The sequence below is a fragment of the Ictidomys tridecemlineatus genome, chromosome 2 (assembly GCF_052094955.1).
Source record: "Ictidomys tridecemlineatus isolate mIctTri1 chromosome 2, mIctTri1.hap1, whole genome shotgun sequence".
NCBI lineage: Eukaryota > Metazoa > Chordata > Mammalia > Rodentia > Sciuridae > Ictidomys > Ictidomys tridecemlineatus.
Window position 1 is genome coordinate 173,896,186 of NC_135478.1, and position 18,589 is coordinate 173,914,774.

Consider the following 18,589-nt stretch of genomic DNA (forward strand, 5'->3'; position numbering starts at 1 on the left):
AGATTATTTTAAGCTCAGGATGTTAAACAATAGGTGTTTGTTTCTTTATTTTTATTTTTTTTAACTTGAGTTTTATTGGTTCTTTTTAGTTACTAGGATTCATTTTGACATAATCATAAGAGCATGAATACAGTGTGCTCTAATTCAGTCCCTGGTACTTCTCCTTTCCCTACCCTTCTCCATTCCTCTGTTCTGTTTTCTCTACTCTATTGATCTTTCCACTATTACAGTTTTTTTTTTTGCAAATTAGTGTCTTATGGATACACATGATGGTGAGATTCAGCATAGAGTTATGTTCAAATTAATTTTAAAAACCATTTAAATTCATACATCTTATTTACAAGATGTATCAAAAAGTTTTCATAGATTCTACAAGTTTTCTCAAAGGACTATATTAAAGCATCCCTTTAAGAGAGAAAATGAGGTAAAGAACTGAGCCAAAACAGCAGAAATGGCACTGTGATTTTTTCTGATTTTCCACTAGAACTCCTCATTAAATGACACTTAAGACTACATGGTATTTTTCAAACCCAAGTGAATATTTTTTTTCATGATGTGCAACATAGCACTTCAAATGATAGTCTAGTGGTTAACTGTCTGGTCTTTAGTATTAGATGGATGGAGGTCTAACCTTGGCTAGATATTTTCTGTGTGATCTTAAGCAAGTCACTCCCCTATTTTACTCATGCTACTTGTGAGCACAAGTTAAATTTAAATGTTAAAATTTTTGGTTGTTTAATTTTCAGGAACTACATAAGTCAGCTGTGAAACTCAGCCCTTTAAAAATTAAATCATATAAACTTAAAATTATGTAAGTTGTATTAAAAACAAAGGTAATGCATACTCAAACTCATCACTCTTATTTTGCCACATTACCATTATTTGTGCTTTTGAGGATATTTGTGTCTATCATATCTCCATGGTGAAAATATTATATAATGGTGTGCTGCCTACCCAGCTCCCTGCAAGTCCCTGTTCAGTGACCTCTAGTTGGTGACTTCAAACAGGACATGATGAGAGTATTTACACTATGGATTCAGCAAATATTAATATCCTGCCCTTTATTATTTCCTAGAATGTAGGAAAATGAAATCAATCAAATATAAGTGCATTATGGCTTTGAATTTAAATGTACAAATTCATTTTGATACATAATCTGATAATTCAAAACTAGTTTAGCTAATCAAGTATCTTTTATTATTTTATAGAATTAACCTTTAGGGATAAACTCCTAAATCTATACCTCTACTCCCAGCTCCATTCCAAGGACCAGACTTCTACTTTCAATTAATTCTTGTCATTTATACCCAGATATATCACAAGAACTCAAAATTTAGCCTTGACAAATAAAATCCATTATTCTTTTCTCCCAATCTTGCTCCTTCTGTGGTTATGGTTGGTCATATAGAAAACCAAAATCCTATGTTGAAAAAAAAAAGTCTCAGAGATCATCTAGCCCAGCCTAGCCATGCTGCAGATGAGGGAACTGAGGCAGAAAAAAAAAAGTAACTGTCCAAGGTTACACAACTGGTCGGTGGCACAGTAGGATGAACAGATTCCAGGTCTCCTGAATTCACTTTGGGCTCCTTTCACCATCCCACTGACTTCTGATGCATGAAAAGAAAGAAAAAGGGAGAGAAGGAGGGAGGAAGAAAGAAAGGACAGAGAGAGAGAGAGAGAGAGAGAGAGAGAGAGAGAGAGAGAGAGAGAGAGAGAGAGAGAGAGAGAGAGAGAGGGAAATCCCTTCCCAGTCTAGCTTTGCTAATGCAATCTTTATTCAATTTGGCTAGTACACTTGTCCCTGGACATGTCTGTGTGGCTTTCTCCCACCTCTACCACAAACCCCAGGGGTGAACAAATAAGACCTTCCATGAGCTTGGCCTCTATGAAAGGGAAGATTGGAATTCATGTAGTCTAGAATGAACTGAAATGACCTTGTAATCTTTCAGTTTGCAGTTTGCACAACCTTTCTTTAAGTTTCATGGGTCCCAGAGAGATTTAACAGTGTAACTGATAAACCATTACTATTGCATCTGAGTATAACAATCATTTGAACATTTCTGGGATGCAGTCTGTTTTCATTGTTGTTTATTTTTGTGTAGCAACTGAAATATAACTGATGAAAAATACTTTCACTTTGTATTCCATAGTTTCCTAGGCTCTTTTCTTCTTCAAGTTTGAAGAAATGTTACACTCAACCCTTTACAAGAAGAGATCATCACACCCTACTCCAGAATAGGTGGGCAACTTCTAAGATACCAAACAAGTCTCCTGTGCTTCCATCTGAAGCACCTGGCTAGCCATGCCCTGAAATTCTCTGCAGTCTCATTCACTCATTGATTCATCAAACACTGATCACAGTCCTATCTTGACATGAATAATATTATGTGCTAAGGATACTTATATGCAGTATAGGTATCATTCCTGCCAGCAAGGCACTCACACTGGGGAGGGTAGCAGACCACTGTATACAGAGAGACTGCTTATGAAAGGTGCAATAGTCAAAGGATGCACAGGTCAAAACCCAGACGGGAAGGTTATGATTGAGCAGAGTCTCAAAGGATAATTTCAAGTTAGCATAGTGAATAGGAGAGAGGGATGGTATGGAGATGTCTAGGCAGAGGGCAAAAGAACCTAGTGAAACAATTGAGACTGAAAATGAAGAAAGAGTGGGGGGCTCAAAGGCAGAAAACTCACAGAAAGCTCTCCCTACTGTCCCTTTAATTATTCAGAAGCTGCATGTGCAAACCTGAACATTGGTCCAAAGTCCCTACTCTTCATCTGGCTCCTTCTCCCATTCCATGTTCAGAATTGTAGCTTTCTGAGCATTTGGGTTTCAGTCTGAATTTGGCTTGGACACAGCTGTCCTTCCCAGCATGTCTGTGGTTATTCCACGCCCAGCTTCCTGCACAGTACCATAACTCTGTGTTATGCACATGAATCTGTAGAGAAAGTAGCTACTCCAAGTTAATGGTAACAGGAGACTCCCTGGAGTTACACAAACAGAGCAGAGGTTAGTGGGGAGCAAGAACCAGGAATCCCTACCCTCCCAAATGGCACTTTCTCATGTACAATAGAATAGATTTGTTCTCTCCAATAAAACTCTTAATTCTACCCACATTTTCCATTTGGGGGTTTTGAGAGAAACATGAACTTATTTTAGAAAGCTCTGAAATGAACTAATGTGAATCTCTTTGGAGCATTTTAACTGTGCCTTTTTATCCATTTATTCAGTTATTCATGGGAACAGTTGAGGAAAGACTTAGAGGAAGTTAACCATACAGATATCTGAAGAAAGAACATTCCAGGCAGGGAGAACAGCCACTAAAAAACTCTTAAGGTGGGAGCTTGCCCCCCACTTTTTTTAAAGAACAGTAAGACAGCCAATGTGGCTGGAATAAAGTTGGCAAGAAGGAGAGTCAGAGAAATGATGTCAGAGAGGCAACTAGAGGACAAGGCAGATTACAAGGGGCCTTCTAGGTCCTTCCAGGGCTTTTCTTTTATTGAGTCAACAGGAAGCCTTGCCAGGTATTTGAGCAGAGGAAGGACATTGACTTGGGTTTCAAATAATAATTCTACATACTGTGATGAGAGCACACTTCTTCAGGGCCACCTGGACTGGAGTGGTGGCTGTGGAGACACTGAGAGGTGGTCAGATCCTGGATGGATTTTGCTGGAAGAGTCAACTGGAGGGCTGCGATTGTGACTCAGCAACAGAGCTCTCACCTAGCATGTGTGAGTCCCTGGGTTCAATCCTCAGCACCACATAAAAATACATAATAAAATAAAGGGACTATGTCCAACCACAACTAAAAAATAAATATTAAAAAAAAAAGAGTCAACTGGACTTTCTAACAGAATGGATGTTGGAAGGAAAGGAATTGGGGTTGGGGAAGTGATTAAAGGGTGACATTTGCTATAAGAAAATACCACAAACTGGAGGGTTTAAACAACAGAAATTCATTCTCTCATAGTTTTGGAGGCTTGAGATTTGGGATCAAGGTGTCCATAGATTTGACTCCTTCTGAGAGCTCTGAGGAAAGGATTTGTTCCTAGGCCTCTCTTCTTGGTGACTGTCCTCATGTTCACAATGTTCTTGCTGGATGCTTGAGTCCCTGTCTGATTTTTATTTTTTATAAGGACATCTAATCATATTGGATTATGGGCCCACACTTGATGACTTCATCTTAACTAATTGCATCTGCAGTGACCTGTGTTTGAGGTACTGGTGGTTAGGATATCAACATATACATTTTGGGGGAACACACAATTCAATATATAACAGATGACAAAAATTTTTGGCCTAAGCAATTATAAAGATGTAGCTACCATTAACTAAAATGAGAAAGACTGTGGTGGAGCAAGGAGTTATTTTAAGACTTTTTTTTTAAGGTATGAGTCCAGAATTTGAGAAAGAAGTTTGGGTTGGACTTCTTTCATATATATGAGATTATATAGTATACAATTAACTTCTTCTTTTTTTAAGGCTATAGCTACATGGTATTTATTTTATTTATTTTTTTATTGTTGGTCGTTCAAAACATTACATAGTTCTTAATATATCATATTTCACAGTTTGATTCAAGTGGGTTATGAACTCCCAATTTTACCCCGTATACAGATTGCTGTATCACATCAGTTACCCTTCCATTGATTGACATATTGCCGTTCTAGTGACTGATGTATTCTGCTGTCAGTCCTATTTTCTACTATCCCCCCTCCCTTCCCCTCCCCTCCCCTTCTCTTTCTCTACCCCCTCTACTGTAAATCGTTTCTTCCACTTGTATTATCTTGTTTTACCCCTCCTTTCTTCTTATATGTAATTTTGTATAACCCTGAGGATCACCTTCCATTTCCATGCGATTTCCCTTCTCACTCCCTTTCCTTCCCACCTCTCATCCCTGTTTAATGTTAATCTTCTTCTCAAGCTCTTCGTCCCTACCCTGTCCTTGGTTACTCCCCTTATATCAAAGGAGTCATTTGGCATTTGTTTTTTAAAGATTGGCTAGCTTCACTTAGCATAATATGCTCTAATGCCATCCATTTCCCTCCAAATTCTATGATTTTGTCATTTTTTAATGCAGAGTAATACTCCATTGTGTATAAGTGCCACATTTTTTTTATCCATTCATCTATTGAAGGGCATCTAGGTTGGTTCCACAATCTTGCTATCGTGAATTGTGCTGCTATGAACATCGATGTAGCAGTGTCCCTGTAGCATGCTCTTATTAGGTCTTTAGGGAATAGACCGAAAAGGGGAATAGCTGGGTCAAATGGTGGTCCCATTCCCAGCTTTCCAAGAAATCTCCATACTGCTTTCCAAATTGGCTGCACCAATTTGCAGTCCCACCAACAATGAACAAGTGTACCCTTTTCCCTGCATCCTCACTAGCACTTGTTGTTGTTGGACTTCATGATGGCTGCCAATCTTACTAGAGTGAGATGGTATCTTAGGGTTTTGATTTGCATTTCTCTGACTGCTAGCAATGGTGAGCATTTTTTCATGTACAATTTGATTGTATGTCCTCCTCTAAGAAGTGTCTGTTCAGGTCCTTGGCCCATTTATTGATTGGGTTATTTGTCATCTTATTGTCTAATTTTTTGAGTTCTTTGTATACTCTGGATATTAGGGCTCTATCTGAAGTGTGTGGAGTAAAGATTTGTTCCCAGGATGTAGGCTCCCTGTTTATCTCTCTTATTGTTTCATTTGCTGAGAAAGAACTTTTTAGTTTGAGTAAGTCCCATTTGTTGATTCTAGTTGTTAACTCTTGCGCTATGGGTGTCCTATTGAGGAATTTGGAGCCCGACCCCACAGTATGTAGATCATAGCCAACTTTTTCTTCTATCAGACGCTGTGTCTCTGATTTAATATCAAGCTCCTTGATCCATTTTGAGTTAACTTTTGTGCATGGCAAGAGAAAGGGATTCAGATTCATTTTGATGCAAATGGATTTCCAGTTTTTCCAGCACCATTTGTTGAAGATGCTATCCTTCCTCCATTGCATGCTTTTAGCCCCTTTATCAAATATAAGATAGTTGTAGTTTTGTGGATTGGTTACTGTGTCCTCTATTCTGTACCATTGGTCCACCCGCCTGTTTTGGTACCAGTACCATGCTGTTTTTGTTACTATTGCTCTGTAGTATAGTTTGAAGTCTGGTATCGCTATACCGCCTGATTCACACTTCCTGCTTAGCATTGTTTTTGCTATTCTGGGTCTTTTATTATTCCATATGAATTTCATGATTGTTTTATCTATTTCTACAAGAAATGCTATTGGGATTTTGATTGGCATTGCATTGAACTTATAGAGGACTTTTGGTAATATCGCCATTTTGATGATGTTAGTTCTGCCTATCCATGAACAGGGTATATTTTTCCATCTTCTAAAGTCTTCTTCAATATCTCTCTTTAGGGTTCTGTAGTTTTCATTGTATAAGTCTTTCACCTCTTTTGTTAGGTTGATTCCCAAGTATTTTATTTTTTGGGGGGATATTGTGAATGGAGTAGTTGTCCTCATTTCCGTTTCAGAGGATTTGTCGCTGATATACAGGAATGCATTTGATTTATGTGTGTTGATCTTATATCCTGCCACTTTGCTGAATTCATTTATTAGCTCTAATAGTTTCTTTGTAGACCCTTTTGGGTCTGCTAGGTATAGAATCATGTCACCTGCAAATAGTGATAATTTAAGTTCTTCTTTTCCTATTTTTATGCCTTTAATTTCTTTCGTCTGTTTAATTGCTCTGGCCAGTGTTTCGAGGACTATGTTGAACAGAAGTGATGAGAGAGGGCATCCCTGTCTTGTACCAGATCTTAGAGGGAATGCCTTCAATTTTTCTCCATTCAGAATGATGCTGGCCTGTGGCTTATCGTAGATTGCTTTTACAATGTTGAGGTATGATCCTGTTATCCCTAATTTTTCTAGAGTTTTAAACATAAAGGGATGCTGTACTTTGTCGAATGCTTTTTCTGCATCTATCGAGATGATCATATGGTTCTTATTTTTAAAGCTATTGATGTGGTGAATAACATTTATTGATTTCCGTATATTGAACCAGCCTTACTTCCCAGGAATGAATCCTACTTGATCATGGTGTATAATTTTTTTGATATGTTTTTGAATCTATTTCGCCAGAATTTTATTGAGGATTTTTGCATCTAGGTTCATTAGAGATATTGGTCTGTAGTTTTCTTTCTTTGAAGTGTCTTTGTCTGGTTTAGGCATCAGGGTGATGTTGGCCTCGTAGAATGTATTTGGAAGTTCTCCCTCTTTTTCTATTTCCTGAAATAGCTTGAAAAGTATTGGTGTTAGTTCCTCTTTAAAGGTTTTGTAAAACTCTGCTGTATACCCATCTGGTCCTGGGCTTTTCTTAGTTGGTAGTCTTTTGATGGTTTCTTCTATTTCTTCTATTGTTATTGGTCTGTTTAGGTGTCTATATCCTCCTGACTCAATCTGGGCAGATCATAAGACTTAAGAAATTTATCTATGCCTTCACTATCTTCTATTTTATTGGAGAATAAGGATTCAAAATAATTTCTGATTCTCTTCTGTATTTCTGAAGTGTCTGTTGTGATATTGCCTTTTTCATCCCGTATGCTAGTAATTTGGGTTCTCTCTCTTCTTCTCTTTGTTAGCATGGCTAAGGGTCTGTCGATTTTATTTATTTTTTCAAAGAACCAACTTTTAGTTTTGTCAATTTTTTCAATTGTTTCTTTTGTTTCAATTTCATTAATTTCAGCTCTGATTTTAATTATTTCTTGCCTTCTACTTCTTTTGCTGTTGTTTTGCTCTTCTTTTCTAGGATTTTGAGATGAAGTATGAGATCATTTATTTGTTGGTTTTTTCTTTTTTTAAGGAATGAACTCCAAGCAATGAATTTTCCTCTTAGAACTGCTTTCAATGTGTCCCATAGATTCCGATATGTTGTGTCTGTGTTTTCATTTAACTCTAAGAAGTTTTTAATTTCCTCCTTGATGTCTTCTAAAACCCATTGATCATTCAGTAACCTATTGTTCATTCTCCAAGTGACGCATGATTTTTCCTTCCTTCTTTTATCATTGATTTTCAGTTTCATTCCATTATGATCAGATACGATGCATGGTATTATCTCTACTCCTTTATATTGTCTAAGAGTTGCCCTGTGACATAATATATGATCTATTTTTGAGAAGGTTCCATGTGCTGCTGAGAAAAAAGTGTAGCTACTTGATGTTGGGTGGTATAGTCTATATATGTCAATTAAGTCTAGGTTGTTAATTGTGTTATTGAGTTCTATAGTTTCCTTATTTAACTTTTGTTTGGAAGATCTGTCCAGTGGTGAGAGAGGTGTGTTGAAGTCTCCCATGATTATTGTATGGTGGTCTATTAGACTCTTGAACTTGAGAAGAGTTTGCTTGATGAACATAGCTGCACCATTATTTGGGGCATATATATTTATGATTGTTATGTCTTGTTGGTGTATGGTTCCCTTGAGCAGTATGAAGTGTCCTTCTTTATCCCTTTTGATTAACTTCTGCTTGAAATCTATTTTATTTGATATGAGTATGGACACTCCTGCTTATTTCCCCAGTCCATATGAGTGGTATGATTTTTCCCAACCTTTCACCTTCAGTCTATGTATATCTTTTCCTATCAGATGCGTCTCCTGTAGGCAGCATATTGTTGGGTCTTGGTTTGTGATCCATTCAACTAGCCTGTGTCTCTTAATTGGTCAGTTTAAGCCATTCACATTTAGGGTTATTATTGAGATATGGTTTGTTCTTCCAGCCATATTTGTTTATTAATGTTACTAAACCTGATTTGTTTTCCTCTTTGATTACTTTCCCCCCTTTACTGTCCTACCTCCCACTGTTGGTTTTCAATGTTATTTTCCATTTCCTTTTCCTGTAATGTTTTGCCAAGGATTTTTTGAAGAGATGGTTTTCTAGCTGCAAATTCTTTTAACTTTTGTTTATCGTGGAAGGTTTTAATTTCATCTTCCATCCTGAAGCTTAATTTTGCCGGATACACGATTCTTGGTTGGAACCCATTTTCTTTCAGTGTTTGAAATATGTTATTCCAGGATCTTCTAGCTTTCAGAGTCTGTGTTGAGAGATCAGCTGTTTTCCTGATTGGTTTACCCCTAAATGTAATCTGCTTCCTTTCTCTTGTAGCTTTTAAAATTCTCTCCTTATTCTGTATGTTGGACATCTTCATTATAATGTGTCTAGGTGTGGATCTCTTATGATTTTGCACATTCGGCATCCTGTAGGCTTCTAGGATTTGGGATTCTGTCTCATTCTTCAAGTCTGGGAAGTTTTCTCGTATTATTTCACTGAATAGATTGTTTATTCCTTTGGTTTGGAGCTCTGTGCCTTCCTGTATCCCAATGACTCTTAAGTTTGGTCTTTTAATATTATCCCATAATTCTTGGATGTTCTGCTCATGGTTTCTTAGCAGACTTGCTGAGCTGTCTATGTTCTTTTCAAGTTGAAATACTTTGTCTTCATTGTCTGATGTTCTATCTTCTAAGTGATCTACTCTGCTGGTAGTATCTCAATTGAGTTTTTAAGTTGGTTTATTGCTTCCTGCATTTCTAGGATTTCTATTTGTTTGTTTTTTATTACCTCTATCTCCCTGTGAAATTGATCTTTTACTTCCTGGATTTGTTTATGTAGTTCCTTGTCAATGTGATCTTTCATTGTCTGATTTTGCTGTCTCATGTCTTCCTTGAGACTCCAGATCATCTGAAGCATGTATATCCTGAACTCTTTATCTGACATTCCATCTGTTGCAGCTATTACCTCTTCTAAAGTTGAGTTGAACTGCATTGCTTGTGGTCCTTTCTTTCCTTGTCTTTTCATACTGCTCGCGTTTCTTTCTGCTTGGTGAAACTGTTGTGTTTTTTAAATTTACCCCCTATTTATTTATATTGGTCTTATATAGTTTGGAAGTCTCCCTTGCAGGGTGAGTAGTGGCCGTGCTCCTCCTCTAATTAGGGTGGTCTGTCTACCACGCTGGTCAGTCGCAGGTCTGCCCCCACTGCGGGCGCGGGTGGCGGCTCTGCTCTGCCCCCACTCCAATTGTGGTGACGTAACTACCACGCCCTCGGGTCGTTGGTCCTGATCCGGATGTGGGCGGCGGCTCTTCTCGATCCCCACTCCAATTGGTGTGACTTGTCTACTACGCTGGCAGGCCTCTAGACCTGTTCCGCCGGTGGGTCACAGGTCTGCCCACCCTGCGGGCTCGGGTGGCAGTTCTGCACAGCCCCCACTCCCAATGGGAGTACCTGACTGCCTCTCCAATAGGTCGCTGAGCCACCTCCAGACACGGGCGGCGGCCCTGTTCCTCCTCCACTCCAACCAGTGTGACGTGACTGCCTCGGTGCTACGTGTCCCCCACGCTGGCAGGCTACCAGGCCTGTCCTGCCAGTGGGTCGCAGGTCTGCCTACTTTTCAGGCTCAGACAGCGGCTCTGCACAGCCGCTACTCCAAATGGAGTTACCTGGCTACCGCGCCGTCGGGTGGCTGGTCCTATTCTGGGCGTGGGCGGCTACTCTCTTCGGCCCCAGCTGCAGGTGGGGTGTCGTGATATCACAGCTGCGGGTCACTTGGCCTGCTCTGGGCGCAGGCGGCAGCTCCACTCTGCCCCCCCGCCTCCACAGCACCCAGCAGGACCCTGACCAAGAAGCAGTCTCCGCAGGTTCCCCAGCCCTAAGCCAAAGCAGCTTCGGGAGCCAGAACCCAGCCTCTCCAATCCCGATACAAGCTCCCCTGGGATCTGGCTCCAAGGAGCGCCCCCCCCCCCCCGTGGGTTCCCCAGCCCCAAGTCAAAGCAGCTCCGGGAGCCAGAGCCTGGCCGCTCCAAGCTCTCCAAACTCGGTGCACGCTCCGCTGGGCCCAGGCTCAAAGATGCAGTCCCTGCGGGCTCCCCAGCCCCGGGCCAAAACTGTTCCGGGAGTGAGAACCCAACCGCCCCGAGCTCAGTGCACGCTCCACTTGGAGCTGGCCTTCACACACAGTCTCCGCAGGTTCCCCAACCCTGGGCCAAGGCAGCCCCGGGGACCAGAATCCGGCCACTCACAGCCCAGCACACGCCTTGCCAGGAACGAGCCCCCAAGAGTATTCTCGACAGTTTCTCCAGTCCCAAGCCTGAGTGATCTGTCTGTGAGACGCGGGCAAATACCAGCCTGAAATCACCTGTTCCATAGCTGAATGCGCTGAGATCAGTAGAAAACAGGGATGATTACATCATCTCTCCAAGATGGCGGCTGCTGTCCTCCTCTGTGGTCCGACCGGTGTGGGGAACCGAACTGGACCGCTTCTCTCCTCTGTCTCAAAGCCGGGACTCAGCACTAAGCACGGCCATTGTACCACTGGCGGGAGCCCCCAGAATCCACATCGCTGCACCCCCGCTCCAGCACCTCGCCTCTTCCCTGCGCGCGCTTCAGACTCTAGCTGCAGGGCGTTCCCCCATCAGGCAATGCGGCCCTCCGTGCGGAGAAATCGCAGAGCTACAATTAACTTCTATATACATAAATTATATACAAATATGTGTGTAGATATGCATATGGGCATAAATATGTATGCAAATATATAAGTGTTATGTGTATATGATTTTATATGTTCATGTGTATATATATACATTTACACACACACACACACACATATATATATGCTTATTTTTGTAAGTGATAAAAAGATACAAGATAGGATTAAATTCTCAGAGAAGCAGATGTAGCCTGAAAAGGAAAGTGAACCAAGTACTGAACCCTAGGGCTGTCTATGATTTTGAGGTTGGAAAGAGGAGGAGATGACTTAATCAAGTAATTTCAGTAATATTGTCAAAAGTAAGAAACAAGAATTTTGGCATAACATAATTTATGAGACTTAAAACGCTAACACAGAGAACAACAGTATAAGAATATTAGAATACACAGAGATTTTAGGAAATACATAAAACAAATCAGAGGAGTGGCCTGGGTGGGGGGAGGGGAAAAGAAGGAAATAAATAAAACAAGAGCAGCATCCTGCAGATGATGAAAGTTGCCTGAACTGAGAAATACGAGTAAATGTGTTCTTGGTACCTAAATTCTAAAATTAACAAAATAAATCCAATATGAAATAAAATAGAAATCCCTAGTCATACTTCTTCTCTTGAATATTTTTTTCTCCACTGTACAACACTGCAGAAGAATTACAAAATTTTTATTTTATTTACTATTTATAGTATTAGGGATTTAACCCAGGGGCACTTTACCACTGAGTACATTCCCAGTCCTTTTTATTTTTTATTTTAGACACAGTATCATTGAGTTGTTTAGGGTCTCACTAAGTTATTTAGGCTGGCTTCAAACTTACAATCTTCCTACCTCAGCCTCTTGAGTCACTGGGATTATAGGCTCGTGTCACTATGCTCAGTGAAACATAAAAGACTTAAACTTATCTTTTTAATTTCTTTTATTGAAAATAGTCACCAATAGGAGTTCCTTATTGGGTTTTGGCAGTCTTATAAGAATATTTGAAAAGGGAAATGTAATGAAACAACTTATTGTGAAAGAGAATGTAAGATGATATAAATCCTTACTGCTAGATTCTGAGAAAGAAAGAGTGCTCAGCACAGAAACCCACTCTGGCTGGGTTTGAAAATTGTTCTCCTACCCCTCTTGTAAAACACTTTAATAATAGTGTTGCTGTGAAAATAAATGATGTGGATAGATATGGGGAATAAGCATGAGGAGCTGCAGCATCAACCTTCCTGCAGAAATCACATCTCTATTATTTTCTAAAACATTAAAATGTCACTAGGATTGGTACAACCACTTTGGAAAACTAACAATATCAACCAAAGCTGAACATACACACACCTGACCATTCAGTCATTTGAAGTCTCTGGGTACCCACAACAAAAATATGTGCTGTGTTCACCAAAACACATGTACATGAATGCTCATAGTACTTTGTGCATTTTTCTGTCTATATGTTATATTTTGGGAAAACTTAGTATGGCAAAACTCACTTAAAAAATTCATTAGAGAAGTTTCTTTGCTTATTAGATCCCAACCACCAGAAAAACAGGAAACAGATTTAATCAGTCTCTGAAGTGATAAGGACTGCTTTGTGGCCAGTCACAAACATGTTCAAAACAACAAATTTGTTTAGGTCATAGAATATGAGTATGGGCAAAGCCATGAGAAACCTTCACGACTTTCTCTTTTAAACTTTAGTTTTAATCCTCAAGGTGATCCATAAAGCCCAACAGGAAATATTCTTTTTTTAAAAAAAAATCTATACTGGTTTCTTAAACTTTATTTATTTATTTATTTATTTTATGTGGTACTAAGGATGGAACCCAGTGCCTCATATATGTTAGGCAGGCGTTCTACCACTGAGCCACAACCTGAACCCCAGAAATATTCTTTTTAACACCAACTGAGAGCCAAATAAGAATGAGACCCTTGCCAGAGTTGTACCCATTTCTTCTAGTTGCAGTAATAGGAACCCAACATAAGCTAGACTAAGTAGAAGAGGAAAAAAAGGAGCCCCCAGGGGCTGGGGTTGTGCAAGGTGCCGGGTTATAATCCTCAGCACCACATAAAAATAAATAAATAAAGGTATTGTGTCCGACTACAACTAAGAAAAAAAATTTTTTTAAAAAAGGAGCCTCCAACAAAAGGTCAGTTAAACTACCTGTTACCTTTCCTCAAACACATCATCTCCCCCTCAAAAATTGGCTTTTTGGTGATGGCTTCATTCTCTTCCACTACAGACAAAATTGGTCTCCCGTGTTGCTGAGGAAGAGAACCACAAAGCAGCTTCAACTTACAGGCTCCAGGCTCTGTAACCTCAGGCAGCACAGAATCTATTCCCCCAATTTTAAGTACCTGGAAAATTCTAAATGGCTCTGCTAGGGTCACATAACCTCCCTGGACAAATTCCAGCCATTGGGGATACAATTTATGATCAGTGAGGCCTGGACCAAATGACCAGTAGCCATGAAAAAAATAATTATACCAGAAATCTAATAATAGTAGCTAAGGTGTCTAAGTACTTAGTATGTACCAGTCACTGTTCTAAGCATCTTCACTGTATCAAATCATTCCATTACCATAACACATTTATGAAGTAGGTATTAGTATTTTTCCATTCATAGATAAGGAAACTTAGGTACACAGTGGGATATACTGCATCATTTCCATAATTAATGAATGGCAATTTTAGGATTAACATGCAGGTACCCAGAACCTGTGCTCTAGATTACCCTGCTGTGCTGCTCTGAGTGTGCTATAAATGACAGCCCCCCAGAACCATATGGGATGGGGGAGGAGTGGCATCCTGAAGCAAAGTATGATGTGAGAAGGAAAATTATCATCTCAAACAATGATGATTAGTTTCACTTATTGAACTAAACATGAAGTCAAGTATCCAAGAAACATCTGACAAATGTCTACCGTGAGTCAGACCACATACCATTCCTTCAAGTAGAGATTAAAATCAATGAACTCACTGTTGTCAAATGTCTCCCAGGCCATAGATAACTAAGGAGCACAGGGGCAGGGTACATTCTTTATATGATAAAATCATTTGTGTCTCTAAAAGTGCTTTCCAAGTTGTGTTTAAATATGTTATTAAAACTTTTTTTGGCTTAAGCTAGTATTTTATAACTAAAATACTGAGGAATGGTAAATATAAAAGGAAATGAATTAAATTTGTTCAACTAGTTTATTTTTTAAAATCAGTTTTTTTAATAGAATAAATCTCATTTTCCTCCTTCTTCTGAAAAAAAACACTATAAAGAAAATTTCTTTCAGAGCACTCCAGCTCTGAAAGAAAAGACAATTCAAGGTGACAAGTATAAGACTAGAAGTTTGCCAGGATTAATGACAAAGGGGCCTTCCCCTGCTTTGAGGTCAAGTACAGGGGAGAGTTTTTGAAGCAAAAGAAAGTGAAGAGAAGCCCATCTCAACCCCACAAAGGACGACAGTAGGCAGGTGAATGCACAAGTGCTGGTATTCGTTAGGAATCAGTGACATTGCTTCATGTACCTGGAGTGTTCATAGTTCCCAAAGAGTGAAGAATATTTCTAAAACATATGTCATTGATTTTCACTTTTCCTTGCAGCTCTCCATCATCTATTATTTATTCCAACAAGTCTGGTTACAATTCTTTCACAATATTATATAAATAATTTTTTCCTTTTTCAGGGCAGCAATGACTATATTAAAGTTTCATCCTTGGCATATTTTATGTTGATCCTAAACTCCTAAAGGACAGGAATGATGTTTTACCCATCACTGTGCCCAGCATACAGCAGGCACTCAACAAACACCAGCCAAAGCTTCTCTTCTCAAGTCATTTTCTTATTAGGTCCTTTCTCCTTGGCTAGCTATATTAACACATGACTTGCAAGTCCAAAACTCCAAACTTAGAAAGTAGATTTTAGTTTCCAAGATAGAACCTCTAACTTAGAGGGGAAAGCCTTAAAAATCTGCAAATCATCAAAATCCTTCTTTGAGCTCAGAATTGGGGAGGTGGGTGCTGGAGCCTCCTCTCAGGGCTTGAGAAGTTCCTCAGCAGCAGTAACCTACAAGCTTCGCAGGTCCTTTGTGAAGCAATAGCAATGGCTGTTACTATGATCTGTGTGGTTCATAACAAGCTCATTTCTGATTTCCAGTGGGTCTAATTGGACTCATATGGCTTAATTCCCAGTGCCTAAAACAGTGCTTGACACCATGAGTGAAATTTCTACTGAATTAAACAAACGAAAATGGAAACTTGGTAAATGAAAGAAATTAACATTGTTTTGTGCAATGATACAAAATTAAGGCACAACTAGGGAAAGAATTCTTCTCTTTACACATTTAGACCAAACTTAAATACTGACGAATTCAGGCAGGCAATGAATTAAGCAGTTACAGTATATATATAAATGCATGCATAGATTTTGCTGAGCAGATGAGAGGGGTGCACTCTGAAGAAATCATGGTCCACCTCACGAGGATGAGGCTGACTCAGCTCCAGCCTGTTGCTGTCACATGGGGTGCAGGCCCAATTCAGCTAGTTTTTCCTTTTAAAAAGTTGTGTGTGTGTGCGCGTGTGTGTGTGTGTGTGTGTGTGTGTGTGTGTGTGTGTGTGTGTAAAAGAGAGAGAGAGAGAGAGAGAGAGAGAGAGAGAGAGAGAGAAACTCCAAAACTATAAATATTGGCTCAAAATGTAAAGGTAAACTATGTACGTTTTGATGTATGTTTTGCATGCACTTTTGGGTAATGGATAACAGACATGAAACCTTTGAGAATTTTATGTGTCTAAAACTATTTATGCCTAGGGTGTGTGTGTGTGTGTGTGTGTGTTGTTGTTGTTGTTGCTGCTGCTGCTGCTGCTGCTGCTTCAGTAACCTTGTGGGAATGGAGATAAATAAGGAAGCAACTTATACTGTAGGAAGGGTCTTCAGCATTGGAGTAAGCTAGTATAAAAGCACTAGAGGAATTATGGTTGAAGGGAGGTTGCTTAATGGAATTTGTCAAGCACATTACCTTATCTCTGAATTTGCAAATATTTTCCTCTATGAATAGGCCATCTGTGTTTGCTAACTGGTGCCCAGCAAAGTTAGGCTTCTATCCTCCCACAGAAACTGGAAGATAGGGTACTATCTTCTTTGATGATTACCTATCAAAGGGAGTGCTCCCAAGTCCCTGCTTTTTTAAAAGCAAGATGCTTCTTGCTTGTAAAAAAAAGATTTACATCTCAAATCAGGCAGAGAAAGAATGTCATTCTTTCAAGTTCTTACAATTTCAAGTTTTCTAAAGGGAATGCTCTAAGAAAAAGGAGGTCAGGAACAAGACTGTCTCAAGTTCAGCCAAGCTGGTAGTCAAGTGTGGTCTATGTTGACACTTAGCAAGCTACACATCAGTGGACAAGTTTTAGAGAAAATTAATTTCTAGACATTCTTAATACTAGTTTAATATCATCCCCTCCTTTCCCCTATATCCAATATATCAAGAAACCATGGTCTGCCTGCTTGGTATCCACCAAAGTTGTTTGTAATTGTACCAGTGTCATGAGCTTTCACCAGCTGTGCAACCTTAGTTTAGTCAACCACTCCATTTATAAGTAGAAATAATAAATATAAACTTCACCACATTCTACGAAGAGGAAATCTTATCTGTATAGCACTCAACCCAGTGCCTGACATATAGTAACAACTCAATAATAGTAGACATCAATATTTCAGCTAGTTCTTACCTGTGCTATTATGTTGTTCAAATGGAATAAGAAACAGACTATGATACAAATACCAAGAAAACACACAGGGAGGTGGAAGAAAATAAGTTAAAAAATTATGGCTTAGATCTATCAAAATTAGGGCAGAAGAAACTAACAATGATGCATGAACTATTTCCAAAGCACGTGGTCGGTTCTCCACAACTTTACCCTACTTTCTGCCCAACATTCCTAACCCTGTTTCCTCAAACTTAAAATATTTTTCCACTTACAACCCAAGAATGTAATGCAACTTTTAGAATTGCAATTGTTACATTTCCTTCCTCACATGCATCCCCTGTGGGATTTTACCCACCCACCCCCCACCAAACAAACAAACAAATAAAAAACTGTTGGAGTTTATTAGCTTTTCAGGAATTCTGTGCAAATTCTCAACCAAAAGTTTCCCTTTGTTTGTATCTGAGTAGCAACTTTAAGTTTTCAAGATTTGGACTCTGGTCTTAGAATTGTGTTCAGAGTATCTCCACAGAAGTGGTCTGTTTCATCATCCAATGAGCTTTGCCTGTTTGTCGATGTGACACTCTAGTGGAAGGAAGCCAAGAGCCTATAGTAGCGATCCTGGGGAAAATTTAAGCAGCTGTGGCCATGTAATTTAAAACCTCTGAAGAGTGTGCTGCGGACCGTGCACAGCATTAGTATAACATGAGAGCTGGATGCAGCCTGTGCTCCGGAGAACGTCGCCTGCTGCTGGAAAGAGAATACTAGAAGACAAACCTGGGTGCAGCCGGAAAGGTCCAGATAGATGAGCTTGTGGCATCCATTCCCTAAATTCAGGTACTGTAAACCTTTGTCCGTGAACTTTCGGCAATAAGCCAAACTAAGATTCTGTAAGTTGTGGAAGTGCCTGAAAAGACAGAGCGAGAAAAGAGAGGAAGGAAAAGAATTATACTTCAGCTGCTCTCTCACATCTTTCTTAAGCCACTATGACAAAGAGAACTAAAACTGTAGATTAATTTTTTCTCCTTGCAGATGGTTCAACAGTTTAACTATAGCTCACTCTCTTCTTGTTAATTAAAGGAGACCTTTATAGGAAATAATGCATAATTACCTTTCAAATGAACAGAATAAAAAAATATTTGGCTAGATTTTTAAGAAAGTTAACTGGGATAAAGCTTTTTTGGGCAATGTGGGGGAGGGGGGTTGCATTCATATTGTTTGGAAGTTAGTTTGTTTTTGAAACCAAAAGTGAGGGTTTGCTTTATTGTTGTTTTTAGGTTTTTAGCTTTGGAGCAACAAAATAATAAGAAAAATGTCTACAAAGACAAACTTTGAACTGTTCTGTGAGAGTGAGGATTTGGGAAAGAAGGCAAAACAGAACATAAAAGTCTC

At 39.4% G+C, this 18,589-nt stretch overlaps 2 protein-coding genes across 2 annotated transcripts in view; one reads left to right on the top strand and one right to left on the bottom strand.

The window, feature by feature from the left end:
- The window catches only part of Fbxl13 (F-box and leucine rich repeat protein 13), a 208,680-nt gene that overhangs the window by 82,896 nt on the left and 107,195 nt on the right, over nt 1-18,589 (bottom strand). Inside the window, exon 12 of the mRNA XM_005319523.4 lies at nt 17,975-18,104. Within this exon, the coding sequence (XP_005319580.1) occupies nt 17,975-18,104 (130 nt within the window). The remainder of the gene's footprint in view (nt 1-17,974; nt 18,105-18,589) is intronic.
- Nucleotides 17,798-18,589, top strand: part of Lrrc17 (leucine rich repeat containing 17) — a 37,830-nt gene continuing 37,038 nt past the window's right edge. Inside the window, exon 1 of the mRNA XM_005319476.5 lies at nt 17,798-18,034. The gene's annotated coding sequence lies outside the window, so the exon portion shown is untranslated. The remainder of the gene's footprint in view (nt 18,035-18,589) is intronic.